Here is a 22,542-nt window from a genome sequence, read left to right on the forward strand (position 1 = left end):
TTTCTGCAGCTTGAGGTTGGCTTTTTGCTCTGGTTCCTTCTCCCAGTACAACCCCTCCATGCTCTCCCGAGGATTGCTGCACACCCAGAAGGGTATTTTTCATATTTTTTTTTCTGGGCTGGTGGAGGTGTCCCTGCCCATGGGGGTTGGACTGGGGGGGCTTTGAGATCCCTTCCAACCCAAACCATGCTGTGACTTGATGAATTCCTGTGCTCACATCCCAGCCCTCCCAGCAGACACACTGGGAGGGGAGAATATGGTGTGAATCCCACAAAACATCTTAGAAAGGGAGCTGTTGATTTGTAATTAAGAGTGTTTTGTTCTGTGTGCCTGATCTGAGGGGTGCGGGCTGTGACCCATGACAGCTCAGAGGCACAGCACTCATAGCCGTACATCAGTGAAATGAGTGATGGTCGTCTCACAGAGGCTGTGTTAAAAAATCAGCTCTTTATAACAGTTATTTGCCTAAAAAAAAGGGCTTAGTATGATGGATAAATGTGCCTGTGCCTGTGCTGTGCCCATGACCAGGAAAGCTCTTGCTGGGTTTTGAAGGGATTTTCCAGACACCAGCAGGAAAAATTCACTGTATGTGCTGTGATATGGGGCTATCAAATCGCACCAAACCTGAATCCCGGCTGTCTCTGCACATCACAAGTTGAACTTCTTAACCTCTGGGGGACTTTGCTTTCATTTTTTCTGCCGACCTTCAGACCCTGCAGAGGAGTTCAGGAGTCCTGGGTGCTCCAAAATCTGAGCACAGGTTGTGAGGGCTCAGCTTGAAACCTAGACTCAGCATTTGCAAACAGTTTTTCTTTGTTATCCTAGTTAAAAATGGCACTATCTATTACTATCTACACTATTACACTAGTTCCTACAATTACATTAAAATTTTTCCTTAAAAATTACACAAGAGCTGAGATACCGTCATAGCAAGTCCATGGCCCTTTTGACATCACCTCAGAAGGTAAATTTGCCTGAACTGTTAAGTTTTTGGACAAGTTTGCAGTGCAATTTGTTCATCACTAGGGATATGTATTTACCACACTTAAGAAAGCCACAATCAGTTTATACAGCATTTTTGCAAGCTATTTGGGAAACTAGAACATAATTTGGTGCGCTGTATTGAAATTGCAATATTGTTGTCATTTCAAAAGGGGATTGAAATAATTTTGAGTTAAAATTTTAATTTTTTTTAGGCTGTATTATTCTGGGTGTTTTTTTTTTCCTATTAACTACTCCATTTTTTTAATGTCTTTCCTCTTTTTGGATTGATTAGTCCTGAGCTTGTGGAGTGAGCTGCGTTTCTCCTGCTCTTCGTATAATTGGAAGTGGTAGTATCAGTCACACAAAACTGCAGCTCTGAGATGCTTGTAATGGCTCTCCTGGTTCGCTTCCTCCTTCAATGAAACATCCACAGCTCTTCTCAGTCTGCAGTAATTAGGAAATGTTTCCAGGGCTCTGGTATTTTTGCTGCTGCCTCCGTTATTTCTGCGTTTTGGGACAGGGCAGCAGAGACCTGGCCATGACAGGGGGGTTGCAGTATTTTCTATGCGTTGCGTGGTTTGGTTTGACTTTATTGCCATGTTGAGCATGGGGAAAAGGCATTATCTGGTCTTCCTGCTCCTCCTGTATGGGTCTATGGTAGACACGATGCCTTTTCTCTTCCAGAGTGAACTACTTTAGCCCATTCAGGACATTACTGACCCATTCTGGGTCAGGTTTTTCAGTGATCAGGTCTGGACAAGCCCTGTTTGGTCCAGAGGATGATCTCAGCCTTAAATAAGAAATATGATGGTGCTTTCTTTTTAATCCTTTTCTGTTCAGACTTCTGCCTCCCTCCAACACGTAGCTGGTTTGTCAAGTAGCGTCCATGCTGAGCATAAGCACTTTCATTTTCTAATATTTGACTCGAGGGCCTTTTGGAAAAGCTGCATTATTTTTTTGAAACCTCTCTGTCAGCCACAGCTTTTGGTCCAATTGCTCCCCAAAGAGTGCTGTACTTAATTAGACTGGAATTGCTATTGCTCAATCATCCGACCATAATGATGTCTTTAACCAAATCAGATAGGTTAGCTGGGGCACGGGTCCAGAGCTGCCTCCTCCTGCGTGCTGCTGCAGAACAAGCTGACCTAGAAACAGCCAAACAGCACGTTATAAAACTGCTCTTCTGAACTTCTCTCCTGATAAATAACTGACATAGACCTGCACATACCTGCAACTGCTCCTCGTTGCTCTCTGAGGGAATCTGTTTCTTTTTGATCAAAAAGTCAAGAGGAAAGACTGTATTTGCACTGAACGTTGCTGATGGTCCATGGCTGGACAGGCTTTTCTTCACCACACATTTACAAGCCACAAGAAAAGCCTCTCTGCCATGTCCTAGATTAACCACAGGGAGGTACAAAATACTATCCAGGGTTTGCTTCTCAGCCAGAAGAAAGAGTGAAGGTCCCAGAGGCTGGCTCAAGGTGTGCAACCCAGAGTTCTACCAAAAATCGCTGCTCTACCTCTTTGGCCTTGCGATGCCATCCCTGTCCATGCAAACCTGCCCGGTCCTCGAGATGCCCCCTGGCTGTTGACCCAACCAATCTATGTTTAGCTCTTGTTCTTCTTTGCAGAGCATCCACCTGTCCTTTTTGCGCACAGTCCCACCATACTCTCACCAGGCCAACGTCTGGTTTGAGATGATGAGAGTCTTCAACTGGAATCACGTCATTCTGATAGTCAGCGATGACCACGAAGGTCGTGCTGCACAAAAGAAGCTGGAGACCCTCTTGGAGGAGAGAGAGTCCAAGGTCAGTTCCTGAACATTGTCTTGTAGCTTTGTTTAAACAACAACAACAAAACTAGAAGTCTCGGGCTGTTGTATGTATGTAGATTTCTGTATGTAAAACACCTTTTCTTTCCATTGTAACATGGCTAACATGCTTAAAGCATCAACAGTGTCTGACTAGTACCTGACAGAACTTTGTACTTTATTCATTTCACTTGCTTTGCCATGGTCAAAATCTCCTACATGTAAATCGACTACAAAATGAAGGGAAGGATAACCTGGAGCTCTGCAAATGCCTCGCCCAAGATTCCCACCTAAGGAGAGGACCAGGCGCTCAGCTTAGGGAAGCACCTGCCCCTGTACAGCCACCCAGGGGCCAGGCAGACCCAGCAGTGCCAAACCCACCCCGAAAAGCAGCTTCTGAATTGGCTAACCGGAGCTGACCTTAGTGGCTTAGGAGGGGCAAGGGCAGCCGGCGCATTGATGCGCGGAGGTATAATGCACCCTCTCTATAAAGCTGCCGGCTCTGCGTCTGCAGGCTGGCGCCCCAGTCCCATCTCCATTGAAGCACATGCCAAACGCTGCTTTCCTGACACCCCATGCTGTTACGAGAGGGCGGTTGTGGCTGGTGGGAGCAGCTTTATCGAGGAGGTGCACTGCACCTGCGCTCAGGGCCATGCAGGGGAGCAGGGAGGGAGGCGGGGGAGGTCCCTGAGCCTGCTAGAAATTCAGGAGGACAACCACAGACCTGCTGCCGTTAAGTAAAAGGACCAAGCAAGCATTCAAGGAGAACACACAGAGATGTTTGGCTGCAGCGGTTCAACGTCAGGTGTCTGTATGGAAGTCAAGGAGCCACCTCCTGCCCCATGGGGTGAAGTCCCAACCTGTCCTCTTACCCTCGGCAGGGTGAGGTGCCCTCTGGGTGAGCAGAATCCAAGCCCATCTCCAAGTCTCCAGCAGTGTCAGGCCAGGTGCTCATTCCTGGCTGCTCCCTCCTGGGTCACGGGCAGGGACCACAACCTGCTCTTCTCCAGCCCCACCATTAGCAGTTGGATATTTGGCAGCCGGCTGTTGAGGAGATGTAGCCATGGACAATTCTTGTGCTTGGAGTTGGCGGTTGAGCTGAGAGCCCATCAAAAGCAGCCTCGCAAAGCTCTTCATCTCCTCTTGACAAGCCACTGGAGGAACAACTGTGCAGGGGTGCGGTCACAAGCCACACCGACCAACAGGCTTTAGTTTTTGGTGGTGGTGCCCAAGAAGTTTCATCCTTGCTGCATCCTGGTCCGTCATGAGACACCGGCATGGTGGGATCCTGCTGCCTCCAAAGGCATCTGCCCGATAGGAGACAGTGGGCCAGTATTTCTCTCCAAAGCTTCTTTCAGCACACTGTCCCTCATCCGGGGACAGCTGTCAGTCTGTCCCACTGTCAATCTGTCATCCCTTTCCTTGCATCTTTTGATTTCCACTTCCTATTTTCCTGCAGTTCCCGTGCATCCCCTTTTGCTGCTCCCTCTCATGCCTCCACTCCTTGCTTGCTCCATGCAAGGCGTGCAGTCGCAGGGTGTGTTTCTTCTTCAGCCTGCCCATCCCACAGGAAAACCTTTGAGATCTGGGGCTTGAAAGATGGAGGAGGAAGAGTCTGTCCTCCAACCTGTGCCACATTTGCACTGCATCTACAACATGCCTTGATGTCTCCTGGCAGCCACTGAGTCACTGCGAATGCCATGGCTGTTCTCCAGCATGTGCTCTGTGATGGTAGGGCACCTTGTCTTCCCTTTGAGGTGTGCCACCGCATCTTGTTTCTTTTACCTTTGAGGAGCTTGCTCTGGTCAGACTGGCAGGTCTGACTTGTCTTTAAGCTGGTAGGTACCCCTGCTGGGACTTTTCTGTCTTCCTCAATCTCTTCTGCTGTTGAATTGCTCTTCAAATCGGTGGTGTGCTGGCTCTCTTCATGCCATGGAGTGGTAATCTGGACCTTTCCCAGTCCTCCTCAAGGGCAGTCAGCGTCTTGGGGAGGGATCAGGCAGCAGAACTGCTTTCAACCTCTTCAAGAGCTGGATCATAGCCTCTGAAGACCTGGGGGTTCTGCTACAGGTCAGGGGCTTACCTGCCCAACTGAGCATGGCTTGTCCCATGAGGTCTGCACTGGCCATGGCTCTCTCAGAGCCACGTGCGAACCTTGACTTAGGTCTGCCTGCAGTAACTCTCAGCCTGGAGCTACTGCTTCATCCCACTACAACTCTGCTCATTCCTCTGGGCAGGCCACCACTGCACCAAAGCTGCTCAGGTTTAGGAGGGAGCGCCATACACTGTGAACATCAGAGTTTGTCCAAGTCAGAGGTGGCTCCCTGTCTCTGGGACAGCAGGGCACATGAAAGTGCTATTTTTGGGGGTGAATGCTGGAGAACATGGTGGAAAATGAACTATGAATTTGTCCCTCTGTGAAAGATGGGCTGAGAAACAGGGAAGGACTTGCAGGACCACATGGAAAAATGGGAAAGGAGACAGTACTGCTCTAGTTCTGGCAATAGGGTTGGGAACAGGGAGCAAAAGAGGTGATCAGGAGCCATCAGGTCCAGCTTTGCTGCACCCAAGACTCTGCTTCACTTTGCTGACCATCTTGGGTTGAGGTGCCAGCACATCCCAGGCACACAAGGCAATTCATGGCTGGAGACTGCAAGACCAAGTTTCTGGCTAAACTGGCAGTACCTGAGGAAAAGTGGCCAATATCTCATCACTGAGGAACATTGATGTTGTCCTGCTGCACCTCTGCTCTAATTGGAGGCAATTGTTACTCCAGGTTTCACTGCAGTCTGAGCAGACTCTAAGAAGCTGTTGCAGAAATCCTTACTGTGGACATCATCAGAAGTGAAGGCAGAGCTGGGCTCCAAGCAGATCTTGCCTCCTCAAATACTTTTCTTTTCAAGGACCCAACTTCTTTGAGCAATGAAAAACCTGTCAGGCTGTGTTCAAGGAGAAGAAAGGAAAGATCACACAGCTACATGGACAGGAGACCTGGCAAAATGTCCTACCAAAGACCAGTCTGAGTGCTCAGGAAGAGTCAAGCTGTTTAGTTTGGAAAGCAAGATGCAGAGATAAAACCTGGCTGCCTAAGGAACCACCTGGGAACATGAACCCTTGCATTACAGGGGGTACAAAGCTTTGGATTCCTGGCAGGGGTCAGTTGCCATTGCCATAAGGTGCTGGGAAATGGAGATCAGAATAGAGCTGTGTCCTGTACCCCATGCACACCAGTGCAGGATGCCCGGCTGGGGTGGGACAGGGCCAAGAAGAGGAGGTCAGACTCTGTCCCACCAAAACGTGCCAAGCACAGTCCTGCAGGTGCTGTCAGGTTTACATGACCACAGAGGGTGCTCCCAGGAAGACCCACGGGGCTCTGTGGATGCTGCTGCAGGGTCAAGGCTCCTGAAAGCAGAGACCTCCAGAAGTAGGCTTCAAGCTCCTGATTCCTTAAGGGCCAAGCAGCAGAAGTGGCTCAGGCAGGAGAGAAGGGGAGGAGCAGGGTCTCTGCTCTGGTCCGTGATCACCAGAGTCAGTGCATGCTGAGCCACCTGCCCCCAGTCTGGGTGTGATGCTCTGGCCAGCAGCATGGAGACCCCCAAGCAGTGAACCCCACTAGCCACGCGTAGGGCCAGGTTATGGGCACCGAGGTCTCCGCAGCCGCACCTGCCAGGGACACCTGCATGCCACAGAGCCATGAAGCGCCCTCGGCCCTCCCAAGGACCAGGTAAATGCTGCAATGTCATCCCATGATCACCATTGCTTCATATCGCCACGCTTTGCACCAACACGGGACGTAGAGAGCTTTTTCTTTCTCTTTCGGACTGCAACAGAGCTCCAAAAAGCTGCTCCCTCCTTGCAGGAGCTGAGAAGTTCAGCTGAGACACCTCACTTGCTGTGAACTCTCTCAGGGTGGACAGGATTGTAATGGTAATAGTGACGGTAGTAATGCTCATACCGTTAGCTGTAACAGTTCGCGTTTATCCAGCACTTCACGTACACAACATTTTGTCCTTTACCTCCACAGTAATTCCATGGAAACCCCACCACTTTAGGCCCTTAGAGATGCGTAGCTTGTTTCTGAGTTTAAGATAAAAATTTCTTGCTGAAGAATTCCCCAGTCCCAGAAGGGAAACGCAACTGCATCGCAAGAGCTGTGAGACTCAGGCTTGCTCTGACCGGTACGGCTTTGCTCCGTGACGCTCCCGTGAGAGCTGAGGCACTCTCTCCTGATAGTGGTTTTTGCGAGCTCCAGCGTTATAGAGACCCTTTAGCAAACAGTGGAGGAGGAGGTGGATGTTGGATTGCTTTACTACACGTCATTTTCAACTGTTTATAATATTCTTCTGTGTCTACATATTTTCTCTGTGCACATTATTCATCAGAGTAAAAAAAGGAACTATGAAAACCTCGACCAACTTTCCTATGACAACAAGCGAGGACCCAAGGTATATATGCATGGAAATGCACGCCGCCCACCAACCTAACTAGCAAATGAAAAAATAGCCACAGCCACCAGAAAAATAAAAAAAAAAAAGAAAATAAAAGAGAAGAAAGAGAAAAAAAAAAAAGAAAAGAAAAGAAAGAAAAAAAAAAAGATCCATGACTATGTTTCTTGGTAGCACGTTTTTATGTTGAGATAGTTTGGTTTGGACTTGAGAATGGAAACCTAGCCAGCTGACCCTGGAAGGATTTCTTTTTGAAACATGCATGTGAACCAGTAATTAACTTGCAAGTTGTTTTTGGTTTTTTTTTGAAAAGTTGAACCAACCCCCTTTCCTCCCCAAAGGAAATAGTTCCTTGGTGTAAGTTGCTCACTTTTACTCCCAAAGGTTAACCCTGTGCAATATGTTTTTTCCATTTCCCATGTTTTTGAAAAACAACACTCGTTTGAGTTTTCAATTGCATTTCAAAGCCTTTTTCTCTTTCCTGTACAATGCACGCCTCTTTTTGGGTCTTGATTGACTTCAGTTTGCATGCACAGTGCAAAATAAAAAATAAATAAATAAAAAAAAAAGAAATCAAAAAGCCAAAACCTTAAAAGAGAAAGGAAGGAAGGAAAGAAAGAAAAGAAAGAAAGAAAGAAAGAAAAAGAAAAAAGTAGCTGTAACCAACCTTATTTAGCAGACTTTTGTGCAGATTAATGAATTCTCTTGACCCTTTTCTAGATAGCATGGCTCTCACACGCAGTCCTGGGGCTCCCACACTAACCAGCTTTGCTCACACCGATCACAGGCTGAGAAAGTGCTTCAGTTCGACCCCGGCACCAAAAACGTGACGTCCCTGCTGCTGGAGGCCAAGGAGCTGGAGGCCCGCGTCATCATTCTTTCTGCCAGGTAAAACAGAGCCATCCTGTCCCCTCCCTGCTCTCACATCCTCGCTATCCCCTTTGCAATGCTCCCCAGTGCTGGCACCACAGATCTGGGGCACTTCACCCTCTCAAGTTGCGTGGGAAAACTCACATGAAGCCCCATGTCCCAGGTGGGTGGTGGGTGCTGCGTTGTGAGTGCTGCAGACCAGGGAGCTCACGGTCATCAGTGTGGTTGAGATCTCTGCCTGCCCTGCAAGGTGCTGACAGCTGCATAAGCAGCAATAGTTACTGAAGATCTATCCCGATCCACCTGCAAAGGAGAGGAGTCTTATTGCCCCCATGCCTATAGCAGTAAGAAAGGGGCCAGATGCTCAGCAGTGTTGGGTGCTGTGGGATTAGATGAGGCTGAAAAGTTCCCATTGCATTCAGGAATTCTCCATTGCCCAGGAGACCCAGTTATCAGAGGACGGGTTGTGTTTTACCTGGCTCTGCCACCCTCTTGGCGTCTGATACAGGAGAAAAGGGGTCATCCAGCACCTGGAGCCACATTGGCGTTCCCTTCTTCTCGTTGCAGTGAGGATGACGCGGCCACGGTGTACAGATCAGCAGCCATGCTCAATATGACGGGATCTGGCTACGTGTGGCTGGTGGGGGAGCGGGAGATCTCGGGCAATGCCCTGCGTTATGCCCCTGATGGTAGGCACCCACCAGAGTCACCCATCCTGCTATAGGCTGGGCTTGGAGGAGCCTGCTCGGAACTGGGATGAGCAGCACCTGCCCTCCCTGGAACGCCTTGTTGGGGGAATGCAATGCCATGGTGTCTCCCAAGTGGAGGGTCCCGGCCAAGTGGAGGGTCCCACTCGTTGCTTTCTGCTCTCTTTGCCTGCATGTGGAGGCAGCAGCCTTGGCCACGCTGCCATGCCCCAAATCCAGGTCGCCATCACCTGGGACTAAGGCTTGGGCAAGAGGATGGGAACGGAGCACGGGGTGTCAGCAGTCTGTGTAGCTGTCCCCAGTCCCATCCCGCAGGCAGGATGGTGCCAGTCCAGCATCACTGCAGACGCTTGTCCTGCCTGTCCTTGCCTGGAGCTCGGACAACTCCCCAGCTCCTTCTGAAGGGTCCTCAGCCCCATAACTATGTGCTTGCTGCCACCGAGCCTTGACAGTAACACCAGAGCAGCGGTGTGCCCTGCTAAGATGCCTTCTCCTCTCTGCTCACCGCAGGAGTGATCGGTCTGCAGCTCATCAACGGGAAGAATGAGTCAGCCCACATCAGCGACGCTGTCGCAGTGGTGGCCCAGGCCGTGCATGACTTGTTTGAGAAGGAGAATATCACAGACCCCCCACGGGGCTGCGTGGGCAACACCAACATCTGGAAGACTGGACCCCTTTTCAAGAGGTATTTGGGGAAGGGTCCTGGTGGAGGGAGCAGAGGACCTGCTGGGGGAGAGCTGGAAAAGGTGGGAGCATGTGGAAAAGGGCAGCATGGTGGCGTTGCTCTGAGTATCTGTTACTAAAGCTTTGAGGCATGTGGCACAAGACTGCTTGGACTCTCCTGCATGATTCAGATGTGAGGGCTACACGTGTCCTAGGAGGCCAGCCAGGACATGGGCTCAGGTGCTGGCCCCCAGTTTGTCCAGGCTGTTGAGGCATCATCTTGGTGCCTAGCACCACTTCGGTCCATGCCAACCCATGCTCTCCCAGACAGTGCTTTGGCAGCTGGGATCAGTGGGCAAGGAACAACTTCAGGAGGAAGAAACCATGGGAATAATCTCCTCTGGTCTGAACCTTAATTCTGTGGGTGGGAGAGGGGAGAAAGGGAGGTTTCTGCCAAATCAGGGTAGAGGGATGTCAAACTGGAGCTCAGTGCTGCAGACACGTTTCTTGCTGAACATTTCAGGGCTGCAGCATGGGTCAGTGTGCTGCAAGAAGGACTTTGGGGCAGGAGATATCCATGCATGGGACAGGCTTGCTCTCTGATGTAGCAAGCACCGGCACTTTGGGTTTGGTTGGCAGGATCTCAGCAGATTAGAGCATGTGTGTGTAGGTCTCGCTGCCATAGGCAGTGTGATCAGCAGATGCTGTGTGCACTTCCCAGACCCCAACCTTTGTGCTGCATGGGGGTTTGTGCTGCATCACTGTGGATGCTGGAGCCACGAGGGCCTCTTCTGCAGGCTGGTGAATCAGCAAGTCCCTTTGCAGCATGGCTCCCTGTGTAGGAGGGCTGCTCCCTGCAGCGTGCAGCCTGGCACCGGTGTTGCTTTTGGTGGTGGGATCTTGTGCCAGGGGTTGCTCTCTGCAGATATGGTCGTGGTGCCTGTGGGATGCCCTTTCTGTCGATCTGGGTTCTGCTGAGCATGGGACATGCAAAGCCTGAATAATGTTCTAGAAAAATTTCCGGCATCCTCTGCAGCAACACAGTCTTTGGCATGAGCTACTGGAACCTGCTCACTATGGAGCATTACAAGTGGCTCAGGCAACTCTTCTGTATCTTCACCATCATCTTTCCAGGGTTTGAGGGGCTGCTTCTCCCCTTGGTCGTGTATGTGGGTGCCTGGGGCACCACTCAGGCTGCAATGGTGGCAGATACAAGCACCAGGAGTGGTGGCATGGACACAGAGTGTCCATGGGGTCCTGGGGTGCTGTGGGACAGATCATTCCTTAAGGGAACGGGACTGATCTGGTGGAAAACAAGGGGCAATGACAACAGCTACGGTAGTGCAGCATTTGGGAAACTGGCTCCGTCTACCAGGAGGGGATGATCACAGGGCTATGGACAGACCATAGGTAGCCTTGGCATACAGCAGGCATCTGAGAGAAGGCGTATGCCTTCTGATGCCTTCTTAGGTGTCCCAGTGGCCACAGCAGGTTTTCTAGGTTGGCCCCACTGTGTTTCTCTCCATAGGGTGTTGATGTCCTCCAAGTACTCAGAGGGTGTCACCGGGCGGGTGGAATTCAATGAGGATGGGGACAGGAAGTTTGCCAACTACAGCATCATGAATCTGCAGAATCGGAAGCTGGTCCAAGTTGGGATTTACAATGGCAGCCATGTACGTACAGGCCTGGACAGGTTGGGCAGGAGGGGTGTGTGCACTGGGGTGTCTGCCATTGGCCTCATCTCTTTCCTCTGGGATTGATCACAGGTCTTGACCAACGACCGCAAGATTATCTGGCCAGGGGGAGAAACGGAGAAACCTCAAGGCTATCAGATGTCAACCAAGTTGAAGGTAAGAACAAATGGCACTATGGGGTGGCAGGTCTCCTCAGCTCCCTGAATGCAGGGCTGGGCCTGCTATGAGCGAGAGGGGTGTGAAAGGCTTTGAGGCTGAAGTGAAAGTGCCACACGAAGGAGGATGCTGATATGGCTGTTCCTCATCTTGGATGCAGGGAAAACAAATGTTCACCGTGTCGAAGTCAGGTCCCACTGCTGGGTTGAGTGGTTTTACGTGCTGAGATGGCAGCTGGGGAGGGCATGTGGCATTTTGGCCATGCTTGCATGGGGAAGGCAGCCCAGCTCCCTACGCAGGGGGAGAGAGCTCTGGAGGAGAACAGAGGCAAGGAGGTGTTTGTGCTTCACCCCGCAGATCGTGACGATCCACCAAGAGCCCTTTGTGTATGTGAAGCCCACGCAAGCAGATGGGACGTGCAGGGAGGAGTTCACCATCAATGGAGACCCTGTGAAAAAGGTCTTTTGCACTGGACCCAACGAGACCATCCCAGGTAACTCGGTCTGGCGGTGAGCGCAGCAGCTCCCCCAGCCCACCCAGCTGGTGAAGACTCCGGTCCCAAGAAGGGGTCCCCAGGGAGGGTGCTCAGTCACACAGGAGGCCCAAAGGATGAGGGGCAGAAAGGGCGCAGCACATTGAGCCCTCAAATGCCCGCCACTCATCAGTTCAGCTCCACAGTAGTGCTGTGCTGTAAGCGGGCACTGGGATTCAGATTTTTGACCCCAACGGATGACTTTCCTGCTGTCTATCCTCTGGGTGGGCTCCAGTGCTGTTTTGGGGAATTGCATCCCATGTTTCTGTCTCCTGACGTGCTCCAGTTCTCTTTGCCTTGATCTCAAGCAGAAGTGAGAACCCCAAGGCACATTAGCCCCTGCTGCACTGGTACAAACGCCAGTTTCAAACCATTTTATCATGGAAAGCCTGTTTCAGGATTAGGAGTGTGCACCTGGAGGGGGTGTGAACTGCTCAGCAATACCAGGCATGCCCACATCCACAGGAAGTGCATCCCCTTGGCCCATCCTGTGCACAGCTTCCCCCAGCCCAGAGCTGTGTCCCAGTTCAGCCTGATGGGTTCATATCTGCACCCCTCCAGCACAGCCTGGATGCACCGAGCCCCTTCCATCCCTTGCAGTGGATTGGTAGTACCAACTCTCAGCCCACCTCAACTGGGACATAGCAAAGGAAAGAGACGCCTTTGCTCCCAGTTTGCCAGCACCCATAGGTGATGGAGGCAGTGGGAGAGGGTGGTCAAGGCTGGCGGCCCTGCCTGAATAACGTGATTACATCTCATATGAAACCAGAGCCATGGCTCTTGCTGGGGACCGCCATGGCTCCTGCATGGGGTCCTTGCCAAAGGGCTGTCTCCACTTGTCCCCCTGAATTTTCTCCCTCCTGCAGGCCGTCCCACCGTGGCACTGTGCTGCTATGGCTTCTGCATCGACCTGCTCATCCGGCTGGCAGGGGTGATGAACTTCACCTACGAGGTTCACCTGGTGGCTGATGGTAAATTTGGTACCCAAGAGCGGGTGAGTTTGGGCAGCCTGTGATCTCTCTTAGCCTGTATCATGTGTTGAAACACCCCCAGGCCCTTCTCTGGAGCAGGGGTGGGGGTGGGAGGGCAGTGCAAGGGCACCTGCCATGTGTGGGGGTCCTGGCTGGTGGGGGACAGATGAGAGGGCAGTGGGATGATCCTGTGCTGGCTCTCTGGCAGGTTAACAACAGCAACAAGAAGGAGTGGAACGGGATGATGGGAGAGCTGCTGAGTGGCCAAGCAGACATGATTGTGGCTCCCCTCACCATCAACAATGAGCGGGCACAGTACATTGAGTTCTCCAAGCCCTTCAAGTACCAGGGCCTCACCATCCTTGTGAAGAAGGTATGGATTGGGGTGGAAAGTATGGGTTGGAGTGGGACAGGGGAGGTGGCCCTTCCCCCTCAGCTTGCAGACATGAGCCAGGACTGCACCAGGCCCAGCTCCCCCAGCTGCTGCCCCCTGCCCACCCCACGTGGCCACCCCAATCTCAGCCTTTGTTGTGGGATGTCAGCCTCCAGGTTGCTGGTTTTAACACTGGGTCTTGTCTCAGCCACCCTAAGCCTTCTCGTGTAGCAGAGCAGGAGTTCACAGCAGTACAGGGCCCCTTGTGAGTCCATCCAGGTGGGCAAGGTGCAGGAATGACAGGTGCCAACGCTGTTCACCCTCTCTCCTCTGTGCTAGGAAATCCCCCGCAGCACCTTGGACTCGTTCATGCAGCCTTTCCAGAGCACGCTCTGGCTGCTGGTGGGGCTGTCAGTGCACGTGGTGGCCGTGATGTTGTACCTCTTAGACCGATTCAGGTGAGTGCGCTTTGGGTCACCCAGGGGCTGGAGGGAACAGGGGGGGATCTCCTGGGAGCCATCCCCTGGGTCCCTGCAGTGTCGTGCTCAGGGACAGCTCTGCAGCCCTCTGGGAGGCTCTCGCAGGAACTTTCTCTGCCCCATCAACCCTGGGCTGAGGCTCCTGGCCTCTCTGGCTGCTGCTAAGCCAAGGGATATGCATATGTGGGCACCTCAATGTGTGGGAGCACGCCTTCCAGACCAGGTGCCATGCTGATGTCTGTCCAAGGGGATTGTCAGCTCCTGGGCTCTGAGTTATTCCTCTACCTTAACCCTAAGGCAGCTCCTCTGAAGAGCAGGGAGCCTATCCTCACCATTAGCCCTGTGCCCTCCATGCTGCAGTGGGAGAGCCAGGATCAGACGATCTTTCTGGCCTGGAGAGAAGTGTGATAGGACCAGCACCAGTGTGAGCTGGACAGGGCTACAGATCAGCAGAGGGGACATGTAAAGCAGTGGGACATGAGCCATTCATGTGAAGAGCCATTCAGGGCATAGGCACAGTCTGTAGGGATGAGTGACGTAGGACATCGTAAGACACTTAGGGCACAGCGGAGAGCCCTGGGAAGCAGGATAAGGGACATCAGAAGAGCTCTCTGTCTCCTTTTCCAGCCCGTTTGGCCGGTTCAAAGTGAACAGTGAGGAGGAGGAGGAAGATGCCCTGACCCTCTCCTCAGCCATGTGGTTCTCCTGGGGAGTCCTGCTAATTGGAGAAGGTGTGTTGCAGCACGCAGTGGGACTGCCCTGAGCTGGGGGACACTGGGCTGGGGGACAAGCCCCTGCCCTCTCCCACTGCCCCCATGCAGCCCCCATTCCCTGCGTCCTCCCTGGAGTGGGCTGATGGGGTGTATGGTGATGCTGGGGCTGCAGCGCTCTGTATTCAGTCCATCCTGCCACCTCTCACCATCAGTAATAGGAAACGGGTCCCCCTTGGGCTGCCTGGGGTTACCCATGTGCTCGTCCTGTCCTGGAAGGAGGCATTTGTTTTTCTTGGTGTGGGCAATGCAAGAGCTCCTTGCATGGCTGTTTGCAAAGCAAACAAAGCTGCCATTGTTCTCATGTGGGATAGACATGGCTTTGATGACCAAGTCAAACCCTTGCTGTGCTGGTCTGACCTCATCTCTCTCCCTTCAGGTGCTCCCCGGAGTTTCTCTGCTCGTATTCTTGGCATGGTGTGGGCTGGCTTCGCTATGATCATTGTGGCTTCATACACTGCCAACCTGGCAGCCTTCCTGGTGTTAGACCGGCCTGAGGAGAGAATTACGGGCATCAACGACCCCCGGGTAATGACCCCTCACTTGCTTCCCCCTTCTCTGTCCACCTCTGGGCAGAGGTGCAGGAAATGCCTTCAGTGGGTATCTCATATAATATGGCTTGTGGTACCCAGAGCCCTGCTTTAATATGGCTGTGGGTCTGTGTCAGGGGACTGAGCTCTGCCTGGGGCTGTTGCTGGTGGGTCTGAGCCCCTGTGCTGGGTGGGAATGGACAGATATAGGGAGGGAAAACCTTGTCCAGAAATAGGACGTACCCAGCCAATCTGCCTGCCAGTTCCTGGAGAGCCTGCGTTAACCAACGAGGAAACGATTCATTATAGATGAGTTATAACTAATGAAATTGTCCCTGCGGTGCAGTCAATACTCTCAGCAGATGCCAGCATGCCTCAAACCCATTTTGTGCTCTGGCAAGGACACAGCCACAGCTTATCAGCTCAGGCATGCAGGAATGTACCCCACAGCATCCCATGCCCTCCTGCATCCTCTACCCATGGCTCTGCCAGCCCCATGGCATCCGCAGGCCTCCCATATCCTCAGTGCCACAGTGTCCACATCCCACAGCATCCCCTGCCCCACCACCATGGTCTCAGAGTATCCACTGCCCCATGGCATCTGCTTCAGCTCTGCTGAGGAGACCAAGGTCTTCTCTAGGAAACAGGTTCCTGAAGGGGACGAGAAATTAGGAAGCACAGCTTCGGGATGAGCCAGTTTGGTTGATGAAGGAGAGAATAAATAGGAGCCCTGCCCTTTCCTTTCAGCTGCGCAACCCCTCTGATAAGTTCATCTACGCCACGGTGAAGCAGAGCTCGGTGGACATCTATTTCCGACGGCAGGTGGAGCTGAGCACCATGTACCGACACATGGAGAAGCACAACTACGAGAGCGCTGCCGAAGCCATCCAGGCAGTGAGGGACAAGTGAGTGGGGCCTGCACCTCACCTGGCCATGTTGGAAAGAGTCTGGGGGGGCTGCAGTTTGGTGGAGTGAGAGGGGCTGATGCAAACCTGGAGGGAGCTGCAGTCATAGCATGGCTTAATGGGACCTGCCTACTCCTAGTGGCCTCTGCACTTGCATCTGTGGAAGACTGGGTGGCTTCAAACCCATGTAAAACCCTCACATTCCTCCTCCAAAATTTTCCCATTCCTTTTGCCTCCCAGCAGCACAGACCCTGCTGGGAGGAGGGTGATGCTAATCAGTGCTTAAATTAGGGCCCTCACTGCTCCCACGGTGGCAGCAGAGAGGCTGAGCTGCCAAGTCTTACCCGTGTGTCCTCTCCCGGTGTCCAGCAAGCTCCACGCCTTCATCTGGGACTCGGCGGTGCTGGAGTTTGAGGCATCCCAGAAGTGTGACCTGGTGACGACGGGGGAGCTTTTCTTCCGCTCCGGCTTCGGGATCGGGATGCGCAAGGACAGCCCGTGGAAGCAGAACGTCTCCCTGGCCATCCTCAAGTCCGTACACGGTTCTTGGTGTAGGGCTTGCCCAGAATGCTGCATGAGTTAGCACATAAGTTGCTCCATGCCAGGCACTGCCACCCCACCCTCAGCGGGGACAGGGATCTGGGGGCTGCTGTGTCACACCTGAGGAAGAGGATGTGCCTGTGAGCACTGAGCTCAGCTCACAGAGTAGCACGGAGCTGGTGGGAGGGCAGAGCAGGGTAGGGCAGGCAGGAGCCATAGGTAAAGCTGGCAGAAAGCAGTCCCGGTGCTGTCCATCTGCAGGTCCTTGGAGCAGGGTGCAGGATGCAGCAGCAGGCAGAGGTGCTGCCTTCTCCCCACTTTGGCAAGCTCAGCCTGGCCGACAGCATTGCACTGCCCTGGCTTGATCTTCTAGGGCTTTTTCTTTCAGCTCTGGCTATTCCTGTTAGGCAGAGATGTGTCAGGACCCCTGCAGGGTCCAACTACAGCTTTTGTACCAGCATGAGCCTGCAGCGTGGAGTCCCACAAGTCAATCTGATGTTATGGGTAAAAAGGGATTTCCTTGTATTGGTCTGGAAATGCCACACTCGTTGCAGACAGAGGAATGTGGTGACGGAGTAACAGGCAGCTGGGAAGCAGCAAATGGGAACATGTGAGATTAATTTCATGGAGGGACAGGGTCAGAAGCCACTGGTGTCCTGCCCAAGATGTGGAGATGAAAGGCCTGAGAGAGAGGATGGGCAGGATGTGGAAGACACAGGCAGGACCCAGGGTGACGCAGGGAGCCTGGGACCCCATCTGTGGGTTGATCTTACCATGGGGATGGGTGGCAGTGGGACAGATGGAATTTGGGACAACAATATGAGAAGTCTGGAGGCAGCAGGAGCTCTTGGTGTCCTCCTGGGAGAGGATGGGGAAGCCCAGGGCTACAGGTGGCCGCAGAAGGTGGTGGCTTTCAGACACGGGCAGTGGCACTGGGTGGCTGCAGGCGCCTCCTCACACCCACTGCACCATGCAGTGTCCAGGGCAGCGTGTGGACATGTGCAGTGTGGACACTCCCTGCAGACGCCCGATACAAAAGCCATAGGAGCTCATGTGTGCACGCACAGGCATCATTGGTTCATGTGTCTGTAGGCTGTGGACAAGCGCAGAGGCGTAGGTGGGAGGGTGTGGGGGCATGGAGAGCGTGTGCCCGGTGGCTGGTCCCCAGTGACTGCTCTGTCCTGTCTCCTTCTGCTTGCAGGTCCCACGAGAACGGCTTCATGGAGGATTTGGACAAGACTTGGGTGAGGTATCAGGAGTGTGATTCCCGTAGCAATGCCCCAGCAACACTCACCTTTGAAAATATGGCAGGTTTGTTCTGCAAACCTCTTTCTTCCTCTTCGCTGGGTAGCCTGCTTTCGCTCAAGACACTCTCCGGGGCTCTCCTCCGGGGACAAAGCTCTGCTTCTTCTGGGTTTGTGCTTTCCTAGTGCTGGGAGGCTGCCGTGTTGGGCTCCAATCCCGTTTTATCTTCCCAGCTCTGCGAAGCTTTCCCCCCTTACCCTGGGGTGGCTTTTTCGACGGCGGGGCTGTCCTGCTTTGAACATTGCCCCCCTCCCTCTGCTCTGGCCAAACCGCGGCTGTCACAGTGAAATCAGAGCTGTCGCCAAGGCAGAGAGAGGGGAGCAGCAGCTCGGGGGAGGCGAGCACGGTTGCGGAGGCCAGCGAGGACCCTGCTGCTGGCGGTGAGGGGCAGCCCCCGGCCGAGGTCCATGGGGCAGCCCCAGGGAGCAGGAGGAGGATAATCCATACAGAGGGGTTGTGGGGTTTTTGGTCTCTCTTTGCAAAGACTGCGAGTTCTCCCCCAACGCGCTCCCCCTTAGCAGCAATTCGGTGCTGCTGGTCCTTCACCCGGCCAATGCAGTGATGTGGGATGAGGGGTGTCCAATGGGACCCCATCCTCACTGGCACCGCGAGCCAGGGCAGGAGCATGGGGAGAGAGGGGGCACCTTGCTCTGTCTCCTCAAGACACCACTCCCAAAATGTCAGTCTCGGGGGTTGCAGCTGGTCGAGGGCAGCACGGAGAGCTCTGTGCATGGAGAGCTCTGTGCATGGAGAGCTCTGTGCAAGGCTGTCCTTCCCGAGGAGCCAACTGAGAGCACCAGAGCTGGGTTACTGGTGCAAACGACCCCACAGCCCCAGGGAATGGGGTCTGCCCTGTGCTTGGTGCAGCCCCCAGCATCGCTGCAGCACAGCCAGTGCCCTGTGCCCATCCAACAGGACCAGCCAGCACCCCATCACCTTTCTGCCCATCATTGCGGGTGTCCAACCTGCCCTGCTCTGCTGGGTTCCCCTCCCGGGGACTGCGGGAGGGTGGTGGGGGGCCGGGGGGACCCTGGGTTGGCAGATGCTCCTGTTGCTGAGCGTGATGCGGAGGAAATGAAGTGTCATGGTGCGATTTCCATTGCCCCCTGTAACTTTCCTGCTTATTTCAGGTGTGTTTATGCTGGTGGCTGGAGGTATTGTTGCCGGGATATTTTTAATATTCATAGAAATAGCTTACAAAAGGCATAAGGACGCGCGGAGGAAGCAGATGCAGCTGGCGTTTGCAGCCGTTAATGTGTGGAGGAAAAACCTGCAGGTAGGACAAACCGTTTTTAGAGCAAATCTCCAACAGGTGCGTTTTCCATTCCTTCACCAAATCAATGAATGCAGAGCTGTGGATTAGCATGGGGCCCTCTGTCCCTCACCCTGCACCCTTGTAGCTCCAGCTGGGCATTATTGGGCACCTAGCAAGCTCTTGGGTTCCTGCCTTGTCCCCTGGAGCTGCCCTTGGCTGATGCTGTCTGTCCTGGAAGGTGTCGTGCACGGCTCCAACCGGGACAGAGACTCAGTCAAAATACCCTCAGCGGTGCTGGGGATGGGGACTTCATTCTGCTGGGGACCGCATGCCAGTTCCACATCTTGCCCTGGCTGAGCAAGGCACAGTTCCCTTTGCAGGTGCCCTACCCTTCTGCTTGGATCTGGCTGCGCTCCCCTGCAGACGAGAGGGTTAATCCACTGCCATCGAGCATCCCTGCCCAGTGAAGAAATGCTCCAGGGGTGGTTTCCATCGCCTCCCCCTCCCTGCCCGCTCCCCGGGGGTGCAGTAGCCCTTGACACACATGGGACCGACTCCAAAAATAGGTGGTGCGTGCTCTTGTCATTTGGAGACAAGGACATCTCCCCACATGGGAGCCAGCAATGCCAGTGCCTGCCAGAGCCAAGGCTCCCCCGGAACCCTTCCATGGGGCCATTGCTCACTCTGGCTCCCCCATCCCCCAAACACCTTTGTGCCCCTCAGGCAGAGGAGCCCAGGGAGGTCAGTGGTGCCTGGCAGTGACACTGAGCCCTGGGGACATCTGTGGGCCACCAGCCTCACGCTTCCCCTGCCCTGTTCCTTTTGGGGCTGAGCCCCGTGGTGCCCCCGACCCCCAGTTTAGGGCAGCCAGAGGCTCTCTCTGAATCACCCGGGGATGCTTTTCTTCAATGGAGAAGCAAACCGGCATTCAAAGAGTGAGAGATCCTTTAGGCAGCTAAAGGAGGCTGCCATTCGCAGCAGAGCCAGTGAGTGACAGAGAGAGAAGGAGGCTCGGGGACCCCAAAAGGAGCCCGGAGCGGTGGCCCCGTGGGAGCAGCGCTGGCTGGGGCATGTTGGGGGGCTGCCCGGGTGGACATGACCTGCCCGAGAGCAGCAAGGGGAGGCACGAGGCTGGGCTGCTGTATCCTGAGAGCTCACTGGGTTCAGTTCACGGATAAGAGACTCGGAAAAGCCATTTCTCTATTATTTTTTTCCTTTTTTCCTTTTTCTTTTTAATCCTTTGCTTCCAAAAAGCAGCAGCACCGAGGGGGTTAAGGCTGCTGGGACAGAGCACACTAGTCGCACTGCCATTTTTCACTTGCCAACCTTCTAGAAAATACTGCACTGGGTCCTTGGGCAGAGTCTGTGGGACTGAGAGCAAAGCATGCTGCCCTGTGGGGGTAAACAGCCTCATGGTAAAGAGCCGTTTGACATTGTGAGACTTTTCCACAGGAGGAAACGTCAGAGCACTAGTATCTGGTACATTGCTAGAAGGTAGGCAAGTGGAAAGATTTATTTGTTAAAACAAACAAACAAAAATAATGGTTTTTGGGATCACAGTTTTGCCATGGCTATTTCCTGAGATGCCATGGAAGAAAAAGACATTTCATTCCATTCATCTTGCTTTCCTTTCCGTTTGTGCATGTCCGCAAAAGAGAGAACTGAGAAGGAGGAGCAAATGTATCCCCGAGCATGCTCTACGCACCAGCGGGATACATTTTGGTTACCCCCGTGCGGTAGCAGAGCCAGACCTGGTCACTCCGTCCCCCGTCGGAAAGGTCACACTCATTGGCACGAAAGCAATTGGGGAGGAATCGTTCTCGGCGCCCGCCGCAGAGTGCGGCCGGTCCCCACGGCTCGCTGCCCCCGCACCATGGCGGCTGGTGCTCCCAGCCTGCGCTAACCAGGTCCGACTCGCTAACACCAATGGCTACATTTTTCAGTTCTGTTTCTCTTTGAGTTCATCCCGATCCCGACGACATCATGGCGCTAACGCTTTGCCTCCTCCCTTTCTTTTCCTTTAATTTGTTTTTTCCTTTTCTTTTTCTTACAGTTTCCTTTTTTTCTTTTCTTAACCTGTTTTACTTTGGAAAAAAAAAAAAAAAAACAAAAACCACCACCACCACCAACAACCACGTTCGGCTTTGCACAACTGCATCATTTGAATTTTTGAATACATTTTTTTTTTACAGAATATTCATACAATGACTTCTCTTTCAATGCAGTCCTCTCTCTCTCTTGTGGCACTAGGATTCAGCCTCAGACAAGGCCCTGAGCGATTAATGTTAATTTTTTTTTTAGCGGTAGGTGCAGCATCTCCCGGTCTAGCCAGGCTGGCGGTGGAAGCGAGGGGCAGGGCGCCAGGCAGAGCATCCCCAGGCAGCGAGGTCAGCCGTGCCGGCCTGGACGCAGACACCCAGGAGAGCAGGGCTACTCCCCAGAGGGGTTTGCAGCGCTCCGGACGCCAGGCCGGCCCCGTAGCTGTAGCAGTGTGGCGGCCGCGCCGTAGCCCTGGGTCACGGAGGCCCTTGGAGGACTGGGAGTGACAGGACACCTCCAGTAGCTTTCTCACCTAAATGAAGGACATGACACGGGGCAGTATTCAAGTAGATTTAGCGTTTCCAACAACACACTAGAGATCTAATCACTTATACATATTCATTTTAGGATAGAAAAAGTGGTAGAGCAGAACCTGACCCTAAAAAGAAAGCCACTTTTAGGTCCATCACCTCCACCCTGGCCTCCAGCTTCAAGAGACGTAGGTCCTCCAAGGATACGGTAAGAGGAAGAAGAACAATTCTGCCCTCTCTCTTTCTCTCTCTTTCTCTCTTCTGCCATCCCATCGACTGCCACACACCCATCCCGAAGCTGCCAGTGTACATGCATAGCTCATGTTCGTCACCAGTCAGTCAGTCAGTCAGTCAGCCATCCCGTGTTCCTGAAAAGATGCTGGGATCCTGGAGGGCAGGCAGGAGGTGGCTTGGAGTCCTGTGATGAGTTGGGAGATGCAACTGAGTTTTTGTTTTGTTTTGGTTTGGTTTTTTTTTTGTTTTCTTTTTGCCTGGATGATTTCTGATGTTCCTCTCTGTGCTTCGCTCACCTTACTGGTGCTGACCTCTTGAAACCGATGACATTTTTTTAAATTATTATTATTATTTTTTTTTTCTGTTCCTGAGTGTTCCTGTACCTGTTTGTCATTGTATGCCTAAAAACGATCACTCCAATTTAATTTGGGCACCGTGTCACCTCACCGAGAGCCATGCGTGTCACATTCTCTACATGTGATTTTTGTTTGTGACGATTAGCATTCGGGATGTAGTCCTCGGCACAGGAGTGACAGCTGTCTCTGGTTATCGTCAGCAGTAACGCAGCTCTAGAAAAAGAGACGCAAAGGCTTGAAAGAGGAGGTTGTTAAAGACCCAACCTTGGTTCAAACTTGCGCTTGCCGCCTCGGAGTAAAACTGCTCGCACGTAACCAGAGAAAATGTCCAAATTGCTGCCTCTAAAGCCAGCTGTTTCCAAATGTGCAAACGTGTCTGCTCGTGCTGGAGCT

The 22,542-nt window shown here is 53.0% G+C and overlaps 1 protein-coding gene across 1 annotated transcript in view; it reads left to right on the forward strand.

The window, feature by feature from the left end:
• The window catches only part of GRIN1 (glutamate receptor, ionotropic, N-methyl D-aspartate 1), a gene marked incomplete at its 5' end in the record, with an annotated part of 28,895 nt that overhangs the window by 3,141 nt on the left and 3,212 nt on the right, over positions 1–22,542 (forward strand). Inside the window, 18 exons of the mRNA XM_010183677.1 lie at positions 2,616–2,792; positions 7,177–7,239; positions 8,027–8,127; positions 8,677–8,798; positions 9,327–9,501; positions 11,008–11,152; positions 11,246–11,329; positions 11,687–11,822; positions 12,728–12,855; positions 13,041–13,205; positions 13,545–13,663; positions 14,312–14,415; positions 14,834–14,982; positions 15,732–15,889; positions 16,259–16,420; positions 17,631–17,740; positions 18,865–19,010; positions 21,657–21,767. Of these exons, the coding sequence (XP_010181979.1) occupies positions 2,616–2,792; positions 7,177–7,239; positions 8,027–8,127; positions 8,677–8,798; positions 9,327–9,501; positions 11,008–11,152; positions 11,246–11,329; positions 11,687–11,822; positions 12,728–12,855; positions 13,041–13,205; positions 13,545–13,663; positions 14,312–14,415; positions 14,834–14,982; positions 15,732–15,889; positions 16,259–16,420; positions 17,631–17,740; positions 18,865–19,010; positions 21,657–21,767 (2,355 nt within the window). The remainder of the gene's footprint in view (positions 1–2,615; positions 2,793–7,176; positions 7,240–8,026; positions 8,128–8,676; positions 8,799–9,326; positions 9,502–11,007; positions 11,153–11,245; positions 11,330–11,686; positions 11,823–12,727; positions 12,856–13,040; positions 13,206–13,544; positions 13,664–14,311; positions 14,416–14,833; positions 14,983–15,731; positions 15,890–16,258; positions 16,421–17,630; positions 17,741–18,864; positions 19,011–21,656; positions 21,768–22,542) is intronic.

This window comes from Mesitornis unicolor, unplaced genomic scaffold, assembly GCF_000695765.1.
Source record: "Mesitornis unicolor isolate BGI_N332 unplaced genomic scaffold, ASM69576v1 scaffold13814, whole genome shotgun sequence".
NCBI lineage: Eukaryota > Metazoa > Chordata > Aves > Mesitornithiformes > Mesitornithidae > Mesitornis > Mesitornis unicolor.